The sequence below is a fragment of the Salmo salar genome, chromosome 21 (assembly GCF_965601325.2).
Source record: "Salmo salar chromosome 21, fSalSal1, whole genome shotgun sequence".
Classification (NCBI taxonomy): Eukaryota; Metazoa; Chordata; class Actinopteri; order Salmoniformes; family Salmonidae; genus Salmo; species Salmo salar.
In genome coordinates, this window is record NC_138311.1 from 41,863,779 (window position 1) to 41,885,559 (window position 21,781).

General features: G+C 44.7%; 1 protein-coding gene across 6 annotated transcripts in view; it reads right to left on the reverse strand.

Moving 5' to 3' along the window:
* LOC106582350 (semaphorin-5B) overlaps nucleotides 1–21,781 on the reverse strand; it is a 318,841-nt gene that overhangs the window by 166,202 nt on the left and 130,858 nt on the right. For all 6 annotated transcript variants that reach the window (XM_014165381.3, XM_014165380.3, XM_014165378.3 and 3 more), the window contains one exon: nucleotides 320–419. In XM_014165381.3, the coding sequence (XP_014020856.1) occupies nucleotides 320–419 (100 nt within the window). The remainder of the gene's footprint in view (nucleotides 1–319; nucleotides 420–21,781) is intronic.

The following is a 21,781-nucleotide window of genomic DNA, read 5'->3' on the forward strand; positions in this document are numbered from 1 at the left end:
AGAAGGGTGAGTGACTAACAGTGTGCTGTTTTGGCAGAGTGAAAGTACAAACGCTTCGCATGTTCGAACACCCACATCAAAACACGCCTCCATGGCCCAAATCTGGTTCTCAGTCTCATTTCCTGATGAGGATAATTGAACCAAGGTTAAATCAGGAAGTTCAGACCCCCTTTAAAACATGATTACCACTTTTGAATTTATTTAAACATTGTCTATGATTGAAGGTGAGGAATTCTCAGCAGCAGCGAAGTGCAGGGCCAAGCAGAGTGTTTTGCTTAAGTGACAAATGAACAAGAGAAATTAAGGAATGCATTCTTACCTTGCACCCACTATCAGCTCATTCCTGGTCAGATCAAGGGTCAGTTGGGAGTAGTCTCTCACGCCCGGGTGGGAGAAAATAGAGATCCAAGGACTCAGGGCTGAAAGAGAGGAAGAAAAGAGAACGCAAGGGATAGAGAGTGAAAGAGAGAGAAAATGAAAGTGAGAGTTAAGTAAAGTTAAGGACTACAAAGAATGTTTCTGTACTATATTGTAACATGATGAATCTGTCTTCTGTTGGGCTCCTGGGGCAGCCTGTTCAGTCAAGTTAAATTGAAGGTGACAGCAACATGAGTAACGTCTCTGAAATAAATCTAATAAGAGAGATTCGGAACACTTCTAATTCACATTGAAGTGGGTTACGATAGATGTCCTGAAAACACACTGGAATCACTGATATGGTTGTCATGATCTATTTTGTGTTGTTATAGGTCCAAAACAGTGTAGCTTTCTTTATATTGTCATAAAAAAAAACAGCCCATTATCACCGATTTCACCTTTGCATAGGTTTTCAGTTGGTCAATAATGAAGTAGCCTCACTTGATGTCTTACAGGTGCAAAAATGTATGTCAGTGAGAAACTACTTATATGTTGTGGCTTGCAGCAGCGAAGGAGTGAGTGGGTAGATTGTGATTGTGTCCAGCTACTGGTAACCCCCCTTTGCCGAGACCCCAGTAGGATCCAGCAGAGGGACAATGCTGTCTAAGACCATATCAAGCCTACTGAGCCTAACGCAACCAGTCAAAAAGAGCCCTTCCAGGAAACACGCCACAACGCCCGCTGCTTCAGACAGTTGACAGTCGCTTTCACAAATCAAAAACAATTTCTCCCGGCAGAGTCACAGGAAGTCACACAATGCGCCTTGTAGAGTGGCGGGTCCAGAAAGTGCTCAGCTGATCTCCATGTGATCTGAGCGTGGGTTTGCTAAATGGATTTCACCACATGGGAGATTGCAAGGTGAATGGTATGTTATTTTTATGTGTAGAACACAATATTGAAGTGGTTGGTTGCTTGGATTCAGCATTGCAGTGTGTTTAGTAGCATATAACATGACAGAAAACTTAGACAGATTTTTTTGTTGTTATTCCCAGAATAATTGTGTTTATTTTGGCCCCCTGCAAAGACAACCTTGGACATCTTCAGTTTGTTTACTGCATAAAAAAAATGCATTTACCATTTTCAGAAGTGAATGCTTGAATTTGAACAAAAATTATTAAAGTAACAAAAAGCTCAGTGGGGGGGTTTCTATAAAAAAAATTGCATGATTTATCTCTCCTGATATTTTAACATTTTACTTCTGTGGGCTAAATTAGGGTGACAGTGTTTTTGGTCATCTTAAACAAATCTACTTTGAAACAAAAGTACAAACCTCTGTCACGTTGTATAAATGATTGGAGACAGGCGCAGTAATTCGTAATAGGGGGTTTTAATACTCCACCCAAAAATATAACATGCCATGAAAGGCACGGGGACGAAGCCCAAAACAAACATGTATGCAAAAACACAGGGATGTAACCCAAACAAAAGAGCGAGGTTACACCTCTAATAAATACACGGGACAAGACCCGTAATAACAATACACGGAACGAGACTGGTAATAACAAGTGCACAGCAATACACGGGACCCGTAATAATGAGTACACAATCCACGCAGCACGAAAGCCAAAACAAAGCACATGTACTCAAGACCAACGGACATGGGAACAATAACCGACAAGACAATGGTGAATCAGGTGTGCGTAATGAAACAGTTAGAGGCGGGTGAGGTAGACCCCCGGAACTGGTGCACAGAATGAGCAGCAGTACCGGGGGAATCCGTGGCAGTACGCCATCCCGACGCGCTGCACTAACAGGGTAATGACACTGGCCTCGGGGACGACCACAGGGACGCAGTGCGGGTCGGTCAGGGCGCTGATGGTGAAAATCCCTGGTCAGTGACGCATTCAGGATGTCCACCGCAGGAACCCAGCAACGCTCCTCTCGACCGTACCCCTCCCGTGTCGCACTGCACCAGCAGCGGGAATACACTGGCCTCGAGGACAACCACAGGAACGCGGAAAGATCAGGGCCAGTTGCAGCTGCCGAAGTTGCGTCGTCGGACGGGCCAGTTGCCGAAGTTGCATATTATTGACTGTACGTTTGTTTATTCCATGTGTAACTCTGTGTTGTTGTATGTGTTGAACTGCTTTGCTTTATCTTGGCCAGGTCGCAGTTGCAAATGAGAACTTGTTCTCATCTAGCCTACCTGGTTAAATAAAGGTGAAATAAAATGAAATAAAATGTAAAAATGTGTAACCCAAACAAAAGAGCGAGGTTAAACCTCTAATAAATACACAGGACGAGACTCGTAATAACAATACACGGGACGACATCTGTAATAACGAGTACACAATACACGTAGCATGGAAGCCAAAACAACGAAGCACGGCCATGGAAAAATAACCGACAAGACAATGGTGTACAGAGGGCACATATATACAATTACTAATCAGGGGAATTGGAATCAGGTGGGCGTAATGAGACAGTTCAGTGACGCCTAGAGGCTGATGACATAGACCTACCGGTGGAATCCGTGACACACACACATGGTTATGGGTTTAAAGAAAGAAGACCCATGTACCATGTCAGATAAAATGTATTATTGTATTATTTTGAGTTTGCATCCCAATATTACACTTTATATACATCACAGAAGACTGAAATATAACAAAACTGTTTGACATAGAAACACTGGATTTTCTGTGTTTAAAAAAAAGAAGAAAAAAAATATGTATTGATTATGAAATTATGAAAAATGTCACCTAAGAAGCCAATAGAGGGCGATTTTGGTTATTTGACTGCAGGAAAGAGCTACACCAAATGCGACAAACTCACTGTCTGCTAGAGAGACGAAGAACTTACACTGAACTGAAGTCTTGGGAAAAACCACAAAAGAACCACAGATTTCCACCACACCACAGCATTAAACCAAAGCAGTGAATGAACAGACTACAGTAGGGTTGATTGCAACCATATGGCCACATTATCCTGAGTATACATTATTAAGATATACTGTAATTAGGCAATAGCAGACTAATCATAGGGATGGATTATTAAGACATAATGAGACGATAGCAGAGTAATCATAGGGATGGATTATTAAGACATAATGAGACGATAGCAGAGTAAACATAGGGATGGATTATTAAGACATAATGAGTTGATAGCAGAGTAATCATAGTGTAGAATGAGCTGCCTGGTGGTTTTCCTCATCCTCCAGCCAGTACCAAGCAGATAACTCTGAGTGCTAGGAGACACACTCTAACACACATCCACACACACTCTAACACACATATAAACACAATGAAATACTGTTTTCACATAGGATTTACATTTTTTTTGCCTGTATTTTACAGTATTTTGCCTGGGCAATGTTTAATTGTCGGTATTGTCTACTTGTTGAATGTGTGAAGTCTTGATTTGTGGTTGTTTGTAATGTCTTGTTCATTTGTGTTGGACCCCAGGAAGATTAGCAAGAGTTACGGTGTTAGCTAATGGGGATCCAAATAAATAAATAAAAATGACAAATTATATGACCCACTTACAAACAGGCCCATTTTTACCACCTTCTTTTCTGCATCCACCTCACGTGTGCATGCCGGCATGGGGGGGGGGGGGGGGGGGGGGAGTGGAAGTTGTGGTGTGCAGATGTGGGTGGGCTTCTATTTGAATAAAATTCATTGAGAATATACACCTTGAAAAATAAATCCATTATTACTTCCTGTTAGGTCCTAAGAAACATAAGACTAATATAACATACTTTCAAAAGAATACAATATCATATTTTGAGTTTAATTAGGCCTATGTTACGGGTCTGTGCAGCCATGGCTGTGCAATCCAAATTAAATCAATAGCTTGTTATTTTGTTAATTAAACAGGCAAGACACACCTACCCTGATGAATATGATGGAATATTAAAATGCAACAAATATTTTTCCCACACAACTTGTGTCATGGAAATGTATAGAACACTGTCATATAACAAGATTATATAGGCCGTCCCTGTGGCTCAGTTGGTAGAGCATGGTACGTGCAACGCCAGGGTTGTGGGTTTGATTCCCACGGGAGGCCAGTACAAAAATGCATGAAATGAAATGTATGCATTCACTACTGTAAGTCGCTCTGGATAAGAGCATCTGCTAAATGACTAAAATGTAATGTAAAAATATTTTAAGCCCATGCTTTTTTTTATCCATGTGTCATCTCTTTCCTACCCTCACTCCGCTTTGGTAGGGAGCAGGCGAAGGGTCTTACCTTCATCAGGATACCGATACAAAATATGAACAATCCTATCTTCAAAAGCATGCGAGTCTCAAATATTTCACAACCTCCGCGGGTGTTTGAGTTGCCTATATGCGATTGAGCTAAATGATAGGCCTATACGTGATTTTGGCTACATTATTGCATGCTAAATGTTTCTTATCAGTGATAGATGAGAAAACGAATAGATAAGCTATACCACCTCCACGTAATTTGCCCAGCCAGAAACCAATTAACCAAATAGCCTATACAGACAGAGATTCAGTTAAACAAAATCACATTGTTTAATTATCAGACAAGTCTCCTTATTTTCTCAAAAGGGTATCATCAGATGTGGGGGATGAGAAGTTCAGTCTCCTTTTGGATGAGTCCACTGATGTCAGTGTCTCGAAATACCTGGGTGTGGTGATTCGGTATTTCAGTGCTAAAAAAAGAACCGTTGTGTCCACATTTCTCGGGCTGGTTGAATTGGAGGGGGCGACACCAGATCAATAGCAAAGGCGGTAGTTGAGTTTCTCGAGAAGTGTAACCTTAATAAACAGAATCTTCCAGGGTATTGGTACTGATAATGCGTCCATGATGACTGGGGTGCACAATGGGGTGCACAAGATTTTAAAGGAAGAATGTGCATTGCCCAATTTGGTACTCATCCGCTGTGTGTGCCATTCTTTACAATTGGCTGACAGTGCAGCATCCAAAGAAGCCATCCCTAGGAGTGTTGAGTACTTAATCAGGGAAACCTACAACTGGTTTTCGATTTCCCCAAAATGGCGCGAGGCGTACAAAGCAGTGTATGCCACCATTAATTGTGGCCAAAAACCCCTGCAGATCACCAAAGTGTGTGCCACACGTTGGCTATTGATTGAGCCTGCGGTAACTCGTATATTGAGCCAGTGGGAAGAACTGAAACTCCACTTTGAGGTGACCAAGGCCAGTGAGCATTGCTACATGGCGGATGTGCTCCACGCCATGTAAGTGAACAAGACCAACTATGTCTACCTGACATTCTTGAAATCAATCCTGTCCGATGCACAAGTTGCAGTGAAAAAATTGGAGGGAGAGCAAACAGATCCTGTCAAGCTTTTGGACAATCTGGTACACCTCTTACCATCAATTTGCAACAGAGTAGTCAATTCCATGGCAAAAGTTGATGTCCTGAAGAATGCCATTGATGGACATCTCAGTCCATCACCATACCTTGGGTACCTTTTCGAGAGCACGGTGTACCAACTCAGTCTTGCGCCAGAGGAAAAAAAGGTAATTCGGAGACGGTGCATCAACTACATTGTTGCTTTAAGCAAGGAGCTGCAAGCAAGGCTCCCAGACAACCTTGAAGCCTTGCGAAACATGGCCTTGTTCTGTGTTAAGGAAATGCTAAAGCATAATAAAGGCACCACTGAAATTATTAAAGTAGCTGAGCTACTGGAATACCAGCCCCAAACAATTGATAAAATTGTTTCCCAATGGAGAAACATCCATCTGTTTAGGTGGGACTCAACTGAAAATACAGTCGCGTTTTAGAGTAAAGTCAATAACTACACGGACTCTTCCGGGTCAAATCCATTTGAAAAACTGTGCAAAGCTGCACTCGCTGCCCTCTCCTTGCCACACTCAAATGTGGAGGTTGAACGGCTGTTCAGCCAAATGAGTGTGGTCAAGTCAAAGTTAAGAAATAGAATGTCACTGCACACTCTCAACTCCATACTCCTGTCGTGGTATGGACTGAAGCTGGCTGGTGATACCCCTTACCAGCATAAACTACCAAGTGAAGTTCTGCAGCAGTTTGGCACCACAGCAGCATACAGCTTTAAAACCTCTTCAGCGTCTCATCCCGTCAGCGGGATCAAAATCCAGCGAAAAATCATATCGCCATTAGCATAACAAAATGTAATAATTTGAAAAAAGAAAAACATTTTTTTTTTCGTTTTATAGATACACCTCTCCTGAATCGACCCACGTCGTCCGATTTCAAAAAGGTTTAACAGGAAAAGCAAATCATTAGATTATGTTAGAGGAGTCCATCGTAAAAAGCAGCAACATAGCCATTTTCCGACCAAACACATGCATCACAAATAACCCAAAAACAGCTAAATGCAGCACTAACCTTTTACAAACTTCATCAGATGACACACCTAGGACATCATGTTACACAATGCATGCATTCTTTTGTTCAATAAAGTTCATATTTATATATGAAAACAGCATTTTACATCGGCGTCTGACGTTGACTAACTATTTTCCCGTCAAAAGCATCCGATGAAACAGTGCTACAATTTACTGAATTACTATTCGAAAACATGTTTAAAATGTAATATTGTCATTCTAAGATTTATAGATGAATATCTCTTGAAAGCACCTGTCATACCAGATTTAAAAATAACTTTACTGGGTAATCACACTTAGCGATAAAAGGGGATGCGATACTCAGAAAATGAGCTAGTAAATACAGCTCGGCGCCATCTTGGAACAATCGCATATCACATCTAATGTTGTATAATATTGTCAATAATCCCTTACCTTTAGTTGTCTTCATCAGAAAGCACTTCCAGGAATCCCAGGTCCACAACAGATGTATTTTCGGTCGAAAAAGTCCATCCTTTATGTTCCATTAGCTTGCTGTTGTTACTGCGTCCGAAGGGCGTATCCAACTAATCTGCCTTGCGCGCCACAGTGGTTTCGAAATAATACTTTTTTTTCACATTTAGGTTCGTTCAAACATGTCAAACGTTGTATAACATAAATCTTCAGAGCCTGTTTCAACAAGAGAGCCAATAAGATTCGAAGGGGACGATTTCAATGTGTTTCAAAACGTTTCCAAAGGTGGGGGTAGACAGGGCCGCCGGCGTCATAATGGTGATGGCCCTCCCGCTGTGACCAATTTCCAACGCGTCTCATTCACTGAGTTTCGACAGTAGAAGGCTCAAAACACTTTGTAAAGACTGGCGACATCTTGTGGAAGCAATAGGAAGTGCTCAATAAACGATATCTCATGGTGTGAATTATAGGCGACGACGTGAAGTTGAGTCCACAATTCAGAATTCCACTTCCTGGTTCAATCGGTCTCGGGGTTTTGACTGCCATATGAGTTCTGTTATACTCACAGACACCATTCAAACAGTTTTAGAAACTTTAGGGTGTTTTCTATCCACAGGTATTAATTATATGCATATCCTAGCTTCTGAGTCTGATTAGTAGGCCGTTGAAAATGGGCACGAATTTTTTCCAAAATGCGCTGTGGCGCCCCCTATCCTAGGGTAACGTCAAGAGGTTAAACTACATTACATGGCAAAATGTTCTAAGAAATGAGCAAACTAGACAAGATGATCAGGAGCAACACTCACTTCAATGTAGCTAACGTCTCAACGTAGCTAACATTTCCCCAGCCTAATTGTAGCCTAACCAGTACCGAAATGGAGATTCAGGGAAAACAACAATCGGACATTTATTGATTTATCAAGATGAGTCCCCATGCTTGTCTCAAAGTAGCACGATGGCGCTCCTGAAATGATTTAGTTGACCACACGCGGGTAGACTATTGCTTCAAATCTATTACAAGGATTGGATCACTTTAGGAGTTTCAGTAGGCAACAATTTGATACATGCCTCCAATTGCATTAGCCTACTTTATTCCAATATTTCAATATTTCAGTCATTTTTTCCCCCACAGTAATTCTTTCTGGATCCATCTAGTTGTGGTTAAGAAAACAGTGCAGTGACATGCCTCGCAAAGTTTAGAACTGGCAGGAGTATGGTTAACAGGTGCTGACTAGCAACCATCACAAGTTTAAGAGCATAGTACATGTCATACTAAGCTGTTGGCAAACCTTTACCGAAATTATTAATGGGTCGTTTATATCTTATATCTTTCAGGTATAAAGAAAAGGAGGAAAAAAGGTGTCAGTGTGATAAAGTTGGAAGAAAAACGTCTTAGTATGAAAGGGATATAACAAACATCACACTAACTAACATCAGTCCCTTTCAGGTTGAACATGTAATTATGCTGTTTAATGTCTCGTACAGGGACATGCTCATCTAGAAAACACACACAAACTGAATGAGCGGAAACATCTGCATGTCAGACTGTGTGATTAATGGATGTGTATGAAGCTGGGGGGGAGAGGGGGAAGAGGGGACATTTTTCTCACATGCAAACACCTCCTAAACTGTGTTAGATGAAACATAGTTATACTGGTGGGGGTGTGCAGACAGCAACAGAGAATTTGTACTGTACAGTATATCTTCTTAGTCAGAACAGATAAGAGCAGAGCTTAAGGGCTTGTCTTGCATCTTGCCTCTTGGCTATTTAAAGAGCTACTGCCTTTAAAAAGCAACAAATCCCTTTGAAAACAGCCTATTGGCATTGAGTCAGAGACCGTTATTCCAGTGTCACAATTAACTACAAAGTGTAAATAGGCAAATGTTGGTCATAAAGTCAGTCTCATCTGAAACTGAGTTTGGAACATCCTTGCGTCACAACGGGTAAATGAAGGATGGGTTTTGATTTGATCCATTTACCCACTAACATGGGGTGAACAGCTGCGGTGATTGCTCTCTATCCAATAGCATAGACAGTGAGTCAGACCTGCCCAGCAGCTCTGACTTTGTTTACATAAGACAACATGTCCTGCATTTTTTTACTTGAGAAATACTGCACCAAACACCTTAGATGTAAAATTGGCAACTAACATATCCTCAGAAAAAACATCACAATTAATTACAGATTTCTTGAGTTATCTTAGATTCATCTTACGGATTTGGGGAAGTGAAATAGGCTTCCACATCTACAGTACAGCATCTCATCGGGGAAACACACATGTCTCATCGGGGAAACACACATGTCTCATCGGGGAAACACACATGTCTCATCGGGGAAACACACATGTCTCATCGGGGAAACACACATGTCTCATCGGGGAAACACATGTCTCATCGGGGAAACACACATGTCTCATCGGGGAAACACACATGTCTCATCGGGGAAACACACATGTCTCATCGGGGAAACACATGTCTCATCGGGGAAACACACATGTCTCATCGGGGAAACACACATGTCTCATCGGGGAAACACACATGTCTCATTGGGGAAACACACACGTCTCATCGGGGAAACACACGTCTCATTGGGGAAACACACGTCTCATCGGGGAAACACACATGTCTCATCGGGGAAACACACGTCTCATCGGGGAAACACACATGTCTCATCGGGGAAACACATGTCTCATTGGGGAAACACACATGTCTCATCGGGGAAACACACGTCTCATCGGGGAAACACACGTCTCATCGGGGAAACACACATGTCTCATCGGGGAAACACACATGTCTCATCGGGGAAACACACGTCTCATCGGGGAAACACACATGTCTCATCGGGGAAACACACATCTCATCGGGGAAACACACATGTCTCATCGGGGAAACACACATGTCTCATCGGGGAAACACACATGTCTCATCGGGGAAACACACGTCTCATCGGGGAAACACACATCTCATCGGGGAAACACACATGTCTCATCGGGGAAACACACGTCTCATCGGGGAAACACACATGTCTCATCGGGGAAACACACATGTCTCATCGGGGAAACACACACGCCAATCAGGGTGTTAACTGACTCTTTAACAACCTCCACACATCACATTCCCTAAATACTGTCAAAACAGTCACACATTGCAACAGCCATATCAGCGTGTGGTTAAGTGAAGTGGTTCTCCAGGGGCCTCTAACTAACTAGCATGTGTTACCTGGCATGCTTTCTCTATGTCTGGGGGAGTATGTCGTGTCGTGCTGAACGTGTGAGGAGAGATGGGGAGTTGGAGTGTAGTACATGCTACATGCGTGTGTGCCTGTGCTTGTGTGTGTACCTGCAGGTGTGCCAGGAGAAACAGTGTGAGTAGTGTTGGGAGCAGTTTGCGCTCTAAAAGTGTAGGAGGGTGTTGATAACCCCTGGGTCATCTGAATGACACACATACACGGGGCGGGGGGGGGGGGCTAAATATGAAATCCCTCCTCTACAGTGATATCTGGATTTACAGTTGATGGACGATTATTGCGTTTGTTCACTGATCTGCGGAGCGACAGATGAATGCATTAGCCAGCGGAGCTGGCGGGAGAGGACAGTGCCTTAGACACTCGATGGGACATGAATCATAACCTTTATATCCCCGTCTTGACAGAATTAAAAAGACTTACAGAGAGAGCCTCTATTAAATAAGAAGTAGTGTCTCTGTCTCGCCACAAATACACTAGCTACTCACAGGAGGACTTGGCAGCTACAAAGGCAGTTTGGTAATACTGATTTTACACAGCCAAAGCCCACCAAATTAGAAGATAGACCGTTGAGGGAAAGGAAACACAAACTCACAGCCACACATACAGTCATCCAGATCTGATCATCTCATGCTATCTGATGGAATGCCTTTAGTCTGTACGCTAAAACGACATGAACAGGACAACCCGATAAAGACAGATATCATCGTTCTGCTACCACAATCTCTCTTTACCTATTCCACTAAAGTGTTTAGGGTAGCTTGTTGAGATGGCTACTATCAGATGGGCATCACGGCTCTGATGGAAACACAGTTTAAGAGGCATGCAATTTGTTGATCCTGATGACTAGTCCTATCTAGTGAAGGGGGTCTACTCTGTGATGGCTGTTGTGTTAGTGTGACCCCAGATATCCTTCAGAAAGACAGGACCTGGTAGGGCCCTGTAGCAGAACAGAGTGCAAAGCTTTTTAATGAATATATAATAGGAGATTATAGACAACTCATCTTTTCAGGATTCAAATCAAATCACCCCAGTTTAATTAGAATGAGAGAGAGATGAGGATGTTTTCTCTCAGTTCTGCTCAGGCCTCATCAGTTAGTTAATGCCGTTTGTTGATGTTTAAATCCCTAAATGCAAAACAAACCATAACAAACCACGGGCAGTTGACCTAGGGGTCGGTCCGATGACCTTGGAATCTAAACAGCTTCATCAATAAATGCATTGACGATGTTGTCCCCACAGTGACCGTACATTCATATCCCAACCAGAAGCCACATCCGCATTGAGCTAAAGGCTAGAGCTGCCGCTTTCAAGAAGCGGGAGACTAATCCGGACGCTTATAAGAAATCCTGCTATGCCCTCAGACGAACCATCAAACAAGCAAAGCTTCAATACAGGATTAAGATTGAATCCTGCTACACCGGCTCTGATGCTCGTCGGATGTGGCAGGGCTTGAAAACTATTACGGACTACAAAGGGAAACCCAGACGCAAGCTGCCCAGTGATGCGAGCCTACCAGACATTTGTCAACATTCACAAAGCCGCTGGGCCAGACGGATTACCAGGATGTGTACTCAAAGCCTGCGCGGACCAACTGTCAAGTGTCTTCACTGACATTTTCAACCTCTCCCTGACCGAGTCTATAATACCTACATGTTTCAAGCAGACCACCATAGTCCCTGTGCCCAAGGAAGCGAAGGTAACCTGTCTAAATGATTACCGCCCCGTACCACTCATGTTGGTAGCCATGAAGTGCTTTGAAAGGCTGGTCATGGCTCACATCAACAGCATCCTCCCGGACACCCTAGACCCACTCCAATTCGCATACCACCCCAACAGAACCACAGATGACACAATCTCAATCGCACTCCACACTGCCCTTTCCATCCTGGACAAAAGGAACACCTGTGTGAGAATGCTGTTCATTGACTACAGCTCAGCGTTCAACACCATAGTGCCCACGAAGTTCATCACTAAGCTAAGGACCCTGGGACTAAACACCTCCCTCTGCAACTGGATCCTGGACTTCCTGACTGGCCGCCCCCAGGTGGTAATGGGTAGGTAACAACGCATCCACCACGCTGATCCTTAACACTGTGACCCCTCAGGGGTGTGTACTTAGTGCCCTCCTGTACTCCCTGTTCACCCACGACTGCGTGGCCAAACACGACTCCAACACTGTCATTAAGTCTGCTGATGACACAACAGTGGTAGGCCTGATCACTGACAAAGATGAGACGGCCTATAGGGAGGAGGTCAGAGAACTGTCAGTGTGGTGTCATGACAACAACTTCTCCCTCAATGTGAGCAAGACAAAGGAGCTGATCGTGGACTCCAGGAAAAGGCGGGCCGAGCAGGCCCCCATTAACATCGACAGGGCTGTAGTGGAGCGGGTCACAAGTTTTTCAAGTTCCTTGGTGTCCACATCACCAATGAACTATCATGGTCCAAACATACTAAGACAGTCGTGAAGAGGGCACGACAAAACCTTTTCCCCTCAGGAGACTGAAAAGATTTGGCATGGGTCCACAGATCCTCAAAAGGTTCTACAGCTGCACCATCGAGAGCATCCTGACCAGTTGCATCACCGCCTGGTATGGCAACTGCTCGGCATCTGACCGTAAGGCGCTACAGAGGGTAGTGCGTACGGCCCAGTACATCACTGGGGCCAAGCTTTCTGCAATCCAGGACCTATATAATAGGCGGTGTCAGAGGAAAGCCCATCAAATTGTCAGAGACTCTAGTCAGACTGTTTTCTCTGCTACCGCGCAGCAAGCTATACTGGAGCGCCAAGTCTAGGACCAAAAGGCTCCTCGCCAGCTTTTACCCCAAGCCATAAGACTGCTGAACAATTAATAATATCACCACAGACTATTTACATCGACCCCCCCCCCCCCCCCCTCCCTTTTGTACACTGCTGCTACTCACTGTTTATTATCTATGCATAGTCACTTCACCCCTACCTACATGTACAAATTACCTCAACTAGCCTGTACCCCCCCACACACTGACTCAGTACCAGTACCCCCTGTATATAGCCTCATTATTGTTATTCTTATTGTGTTACTTTTATTATTATTTACTTTAGTCTATTTGGTAAATATTTTCTTAATTCTTGAACTGCAATGTTGGTTAAGGGCTTGTAAGTAAGAATTTCATGGTAATGTCTACACTTCTTGTATTCGCTGCATGTGACAAAGTTTGAATTGATTTGAAACTTTATTTAACATTTGGAATCTTATGTTATAGTTTAGGGGCAACAGACAGCCTAGCATTTAAGAGCGTTAGACCAGTAACTGAAAGGTCGCCTGTTCTAATCTCCGAGCTGACTAGGTGAAAATCTGTCGATGTGCCCTTGAGCAAGGTACTTGACTCTAATTGCTCCTGTAAGTCGCTCTATATAAGAGCATCTGCTAAATGACTAAAATTTAAATAGTTTGGCTTCTGGGGGTAGAACTGTTTACTTAATTACAGTACATTCTTGTTAGAACAGAAAACAAATATCAACAATGCTTTTTCTCATTAGTATTTTAATTGAGCATGGTGTTGATTGCTCCCCTCAGGGGCTAACTAGAAAATGAGTTATGAATTACACATATTGTGTTGAAGGCACCTGTCTGTCATCACAGACTCAAACGTGTGAAATAGCTACCGTGTAGACAATATAAGGGTTAGATGGCAGGGCCTTGTTAACGCAAATTCTACTGTATTTCACTGATGTATATCTGATTGAGTGAATGGACAGTTTAACCACATACTAGGTACTATTATCATGGCTACTAACATGGTAGGACTGAGAAAGCATCCCTTTGGACAGATTCAATGAACAGTGGTGTATCAGGAAAGCCGCAGCATCTGTTGCATGAAATAACAATGATCCAAATGTCCCAGACAAAGTTTAAGCCTGAAGGAATCAGATGCTTCCTGCTCTGCCAGATGATCTTCCATTCTCATTCTCTTCTCCAACTCAGGGTCTCGCGCTCTCGCTCTCTCTCTCGCTCTCCCCATCTCCTATTCTCTCTCTCCTCCGTCCTTCTCTCCCTCTCTTTCTCTCCCTCCCCTCCCTCATTCTCTCCAGAGCCCCCAGGATTTTATCAGACACAGCAGATTGCTTCAGCTTATCCAAAATTCCACAAAAAAAATATGTTATTTTGTTTTGTCTCCCCCTCTTCTCCTCTCTTCCCCTTGCTTGGTGGATTTCCCTTGGATTTTCATGTGGTTTGTTTTGGTGTGTGTGTGTGTGTGTGTTGTGGGGGGGGGGGGGGGTGTTGCTGGAGAATAGAGGGCTGCTATGCCTCAGTGAAGCACATCCCTCCTCCAGAATGAGCAGGGATAATGGAGAAAAGGGACACGGTGTCTGTCGGAACCACTGCAGAGGGGGGAGAGAGAGGGCTGGACTGCACTGACAACATACACAGGTCTAGGAGGACACACTCAGGACCAGAGGGGTAATCGGTAGGCCAAGCAGCCAGCCAGGCAGAAACTTGAAAGGAGGTATCTTCTCAGAAAACATCCAGGGCAGCTAGCAATTTGGCAGGGAGAGGGTGTGTGTGTGTGGTGGTAGTGGTGGTGGGTGTAGAGAGAGAGAGAGAGGTAGCTCCCACTACCTTCAACTCAACCAAAGTGGCAATAAAGCCCAAACTTTTTCCCCTCCATACACTCATTTCCTCCTTCCTCCTCCATTTCCTCCTTCCTCCTTGTGATAGCCCATCAGTGGATCAGAGTCATGCAGGCCCAGCAGCATCCCTACTAGCAGCCTGTTAACCACAGCAGCATCCCCACTAGCAGCCTGTTAACCACAGCAGCATCCCCACTAGCAGTCTGTTAACCACAGCAGCATCCCCGCTAGCAGCCTGTTAACCACAGCAGCATCCCCGCTAGCAGTCTGTTAACCACAGCAGCATTCCTACTAGCAGCCTGTTAACCACAGCAGCATCCCCGCTAGCAGTCTGTTAACCACAGCAGCATCCCCGCTAGCAGTCTGTTAACCACAGCAGCATCCCTCCTAGCAGCATGTTAACCACAGCAGCATCCCTACTAGCAGCCTGTTAACCACAGCAGCATCCCCGCTAGCAGCCTGTTAACCACAGCAGCATTCCTACTAGCAGCCTGTTAACCACAGCAGCATCCCCACTAGCAGCCTGATAACCACAGCAGCATTCCTACTAGCAGCCTGTTAACCACAGCAGCATCCCTACTAGCAGCCTGTTAACCACAGCAGCATCCCTACTAGCAGCCTGTTAACCACAGCAGCATCCCCGCTAGCACTCTGTTAACCACAGCAGCATCCCTCCTAGCAGCATGTTAACCACAGCAGCATCCCCGCTAGCAGTCTGTTAACCACAGCAGCATCCCTCCTAGCAGCATGTTAACCACAGCAGCATCCCTACTAGCAGCCTGTTAACCACAGCAGCATCCCCGCTAGCAGCCTGTTAACCACAGCAGCATTCCTACTAGCAGCCTGTTAACCACAGCAGCATCCCCACTAGCAGCCTGATAACCACAGCAGCATTCCTACTAGCAGCCTGTTAACCACAGCAGCATCCCTACTAGCAGCCTGTTAACCACAGCAGCATCCCTACTAGCAGCCTGTTAACCACAGCAGCATCCCTACTAGCAGCCTGTTAACCACAGCAGCATCCCCGCTAGCAGCCTGTTAACCACAGCAGCATCCCCACTAGCAGCCTGTTAACCACAGCAGCATCCCACTAGCAGTCTGTTAACCACAGCAGCATCCCCACTAGCAGCCTGTTAACCACAGCAGCATCCCACTAGCAGTCTGTTAACCACAGCAGCATCCCTACTAGCAGCCTGTTAACTACACCAGCATCCCCGCTAGCAGTCTGTTAACCACAGCAGCATCCCTACTAGCAGCATGTTAACCATAGCAGCATCCCCGCTAGCAGCCTGTTAACCACAGCAGCATCCCCGCTAGCAGTTTGTTAACCACAGCAGCATCCCTACTAGCAGCATGTTAACCACAGCAGCATCCCCGCTAGCAGCCTGTTAATCGACATTCTGAGAATTGAAGAGACAGAGAAACATTCAACACAGTAACTGATGGATCCATCCACCGCCAGCCTCTGATATCACAGGACAATCAGGACCAGTAAAATCACACACTGGGGGCTCAAACTTTCACACCTCCCTTTTCTATCAGTTATCATCGGCTTGGAGAACAGTGAACACCTCTCTCTATCTCTCTCTCAAGAGGCCCTTTGGGCGGCGACACGGCTTAAATGACAGCGTCATTATCCGGACGAGAGCAGATAGCGAGATAATCCTGCCCGAGCAGACTAAACAATCCACTGTCCACAACTTTGGGTTGAGCAGACAGGACTGGAGAGGAGAGGACAGGAGAGGACAGGACAGTAGAGGACAGGAGAGGAGAGAAGACAGGAGAGGTGGGTAGGGTGGAGGAGAGAAGAGGAGGGAGAGAGGGAAAGGACAGGGGAGGTGGAGAGAAGAGGAGGGAGGAAGAGGTGGTAGGAGGAGAGGGAACGGACAGGGGAGGTGGAGAGAAGAGGAGGGTGGAAGAGGTGGTAGGAAGAGGAGGGAGGAAGAGGTGGTAGGAAGAGAGGAGAGGAGAGGAGGGTAGGAAGCTGGAGAGAAGAGGAGGGAGGAAGAGAGGAGAGGAGAGGTGAGTAGGGAGCTGGAGAGAAGAGAAGAGGAGGGAGGGAGGGAGGGAGGGAGGGAGGGAGGGAGGGAGGGAGGGAGGGAGGGAGGGAGGGAGGGAGGGAGGGAGGGAAAAGGTGGGTAGGGAGGTAGAGAGAAGAGGAAGGAGGAAGAGAGGGAAGATGGCTATACAACTTGGTTCACTGAGATTACGAAGCTGGTGACCTGGCTTTATTAAGAGTGCAGATTCCTCTGAGAGGAAAATATGCAATCTAAAATGCCTCCTCTTACATATCAACCCACACACACTACTTAATTTCCTAAACTACACACTACCTCAGTGGATATCATCATTTCAGTGGTCAAGTTGCTCTGAATTGTACAGTTAGCTCAGTGGGTTTCAGGTCAACTGCTCTCTGAAATGGACCCATAGCAGTCAAATGCAGCTTGTTGCTTTCCATTACCATGGTAACCAACCTGTAATAGTTGCAATTTTCTCTGTGGGTGGAGTTGTGGTCAGGATGGATAACAGGGCCATGCTGCACATGGGCTGAATCAATCTTGAGTCTGACCATGGTGTAGTGAATCAAACCTGAGTCTGACCATGGTGTAGTGAATCAAACCTGAGTCTGACCATGGTGTAGTGAATCAAACCTGAGTCTGACCATTGTGTAGTGAATCAACCCTGTCTCTGACAATGGTGTAGTTAATCAATTCTGAGTCTGACCATGGTGTAGTTAATCAATCCTGAGTCTGACCATGGTGTAGTAAATCAACCCTGAGTCTGACCATGGTGCAGTGAATCAACCCTGAGTCTGACCATGGTGTAGTGAATCAAGCCTGAGTCTGACCATGGTGTAGTGAATCAAACTTGAGTCTGACCATGGTGTAGTGAATCAATCCCCTGAGTCTGACCATGGTGTAGTGAATCAAACCTGAGTCTGACCATGGTGTAGTGAATCAACCCTGAGTCTGACCATGGTGTAGTCAATCAACCCTGAGTCTGACCATGGTGTAGTGAATCAATCTGAGTCTGACCATGGTGTAATGAATCAACCCTGAGTCTGACCATGGTGTAGTGAATCAACCCTGAGTCTGACCATGGTGTAGTGAATCAAACCTGAGTCTGACCATGGTGTAGTGAATCAACCCTGAGTCTGACCATGGTGTAGTGAATCAAACCTGAGTCTGACCATGGTGTAGTAAATCAATCCCCTGAGTCTGACCATAGTGTCGTGAATCACTCCACACACACACACTATACGATACATTTATTAAACATAAGAATGAGTGTGAGTTTTTGTCACAACCCGGCTCGTGGGAAGTGACAAAGAGCTCTTCTAGGACCAGGGCACAAATAATAATATAATAATAATCAATAATTTTGCTCTTTATTTAACCATCTTACATATAAAACCTTACTTGTTCATCGAAAATTGTGAATAACTCACCACAGGTTAATGAGAAGAGTGTGCATGAAAGGATGCACATAGGTCTGCAATGTTGGGTTGTATTGGAGAGAGTCTCAGTCTTAAATCATTTTCCATACACAGTCTGTGCCTGTATTTACTTTTCATGCCAGTGAGGGCCAAGAATCCACTCTCACATAGGTATGTGGTTGCAGAGGGCACCAGTGTCTTAACAGCGCGATTTTCCAAAGCAGGATACTCTGAGCGCAACCCAATCCAGAAATCTAGCGGTGGCTTCTGATTAAATTCAATTTTCACAGAACCGCTTGTTGCAATTTCGATGAGGCTCTTGTTCAGATATCGGTAAGTGGACTGGAGGCAGGGCATTAAAGGGATAATGAATCCAGTTGTTTGAGTCATCCGTTTCAGGAAAGTACCTGCGTAATTGTGCACCCAACTCGCTCAGGCGATCCGCTATATCACATTTGACATTGTCCGTAAACTTGAGTTAATTTGCACACAAAAAATCATACAATGATGGAAAGACCTGTGTGTTGTCCTTGTTAATGCAGATGAAGAAGAGCTCCAACTTCTTAATCATAGCCTCAATTCTGTCCTGCACATTGAATATAGTTGCGGAGAGTCCCTGTAATCCTAGATTCAGATCATTCAAGCGAGAAAAAACATCACCCAGATAGGCCAGTCGTGTGAGAAACTCGTCATCATGCAAGCCGTCAGACAAGTGAAAATTATGGTCAGTAAAGAAAACTTTAAGTACATCTATCAATTTAAAAAAAAACGTGTCAATACTTTGCCCCTTGATAACCAGCGCACTTCTGTATGTTGTAAAAGCGTTACATGGTTGCTCCCCATATCATTGTATAATGCAGAAAATACATGAAAGTTCAGGGGCCTTCCTTTAACAAAGTTAACCATTTTCACTGTAGTGTCCAAATGTCTTTCAAGCTGTCAGGCATTCCCTTGGCAGCAAGAGCCTCTCGGTGGATTCTGCAGTGTACCCAAGTGGCGTCAGGAGCAACTGCTTGCACACTCGTTACCACTCCACTATGTCTCCCTGTCATGGCTTTTGCGCCATCAGTACAGATATCAACATGAGCAGCAGCTACGTTTGGCTCCATACGGACCGTTAGTGGAATTCCCACGAGAGAGTAATGGTTAATGTGATTGGATGTTAATTATTTGACTAGGCTACCTGTATTTGACATTGTGTTGTTATTTCGCTGAACACTAGATGGTTTAATTTTATTTTTGGCATTGAAACGAGGCTACTCAGGCAAGAAAAAAACCTCACCCAGATGTATAGCCCTGTTGGAAAATATAAATGGACTGTTCGAAAATGCGAAGAAGAAAAACATTTACAAAATAAATTATTATTATTTATTTTTTATCTTAACTGTGAATCACATTTTTATTTGGCATACCCCCAACGGCATTGCATACCCCAGCCTGGGAATACCTGGTGTAGTGAATCTATCCTGAGTCTGACCACGGTGTAGTGAATCAAGCTGAATCTGACCATGGTGTAGTGACTCAATTCTGAGTCTGACCACAGTGTAGTGACTCAAGCCTGAGTCTGACCATGGTGTAGTGACTCAAGCCTGAGTCTGACCACAGTGTAGTGACTCAAGCCTGAGTCTGACCACAGTGTAGTGAATCAAGCCTGAGTCTGACCACGGTGTAGTGACTCAAGCCTGAGTCTGACCACGGTGTAGTGACTCAAGCCTGAGTCTGACCACGGTGTAGTGAATCAAGCCTGAGTCTGACCACGGTGTAGTGACTCAAGCCTGAGTCTGACCACGGTGTAGTGACTCAAGCCTGAGTCTGACCACGGTGTAGTGAATCAAGCCTGAGTCTGACCACGGTGTAGTGACTCAAGCCTGAGTCTGACCACGGTGTAGTGACTCAAGCCTGAGTCTGACCACAGTGTAGTGAATCAAGCCTGAGTCTGACCACAGTGTAGTGAATTAAGCCTGAGTCTGACCACGGTGTAGTGAATCAAGCCTGAGTCTGACCATGGTGTAGTGCGTGTTCAGACATACTAGGTCTATGTCTGAAATGGTTCTCTATTCCCTATGCAGTGCCCAATTGTTGACCAGACACTAGGGAGTAGGGTGCCATTTCAGACACAGCCTAACAATGGTCAGGGCTAGCCTCTGGTCCCAAATCTGTTTGTGCTGTATAGCCAACTCCTATGAGCATGGCATGACAATGGCCATAGGAATTAGCAAGGCATCACAAGCTGATCTGAGACCAGGCTTGTCTATCAGCAGGAGGCTCAGAGGAGAGATCAGCCCACATGGATGGAGGAATGGAGGTTGCGTGCCTCTCAAGGTGATATTTCTCCTCTGATCTCTGGAAGGAATGTGAGAGGAGGTGATTCTGGACTGATACTCTGGCGCTCCTCTACTAGGCTAGATTATCCCTCCTACAGGCCTGGTCGGATGGATAGATTAGGATAGGAGATGTGATACTGGCCACTGGGACAGAGGTGATAATGACCCAGTCACAGAGCCTTATCCAGTTTCTCTCTCCCACACCTGGACTGTGATAATGATCACCATGACTTTGGCCAACAACAACTCAGTGACGTGTCCAGTCCTCCAAAAGCATATTACTGCACAGTGACTGTGACCTTTCCTCTCTACAGTCAGCCCACTAGGAAAAAACTGGCTGCATCAACGTTGTTTTACACGTCATTTCAACAACAAAAATTCATCTGATGATGTTGAATCAAAATGGAAAACTGATTGAATAGTCTTTTTCTTTTTTTTTTACCCTGTTTTTAACCTGTCTGGGATAGGGGGCAGTATTTTCACGGACGGATAAAAAACGTACCCGATTTAAACTGGTTACTACTATTGCCCAGAAACAAGATTTGATTTGGATAGATTTGGATAGAAAACATTCTAAAGTTTCTAAAACTGTTTGAATGGTGTCTGTGAGTATTTCAGAACTCATATGGCAGGCAAAAACCTGAGAAGATTCCAAGCAGGAAGTGGCCTGTCTGACAATTTGTAGTCCTTCTGTTGCATCTCTATCGAAATTACAGTATCTGTGCTGTTACGTGACACTTTCTAAGGCTTCCATTGGCTCTCTAAAGCCTTCAGAAACCGGATTGACGCGTCTCCTGTCTAACAGCAGCTCAGTTTGTCAGTGGACTGCCTGGTGGCAGAGAGACTGGAGATGCGCATTCACGAGACCTCGCCATTTTTTTCTTTCCCTCTTTGAATGAATGCAACGTTGTCCGGTTGGAATGTTATCGCTATTTTATGAGAGAATACCATAAAAATTGATTTTAAACAGCGTTTGACATGCTTCTAAATACGGTAAAGGAACATTT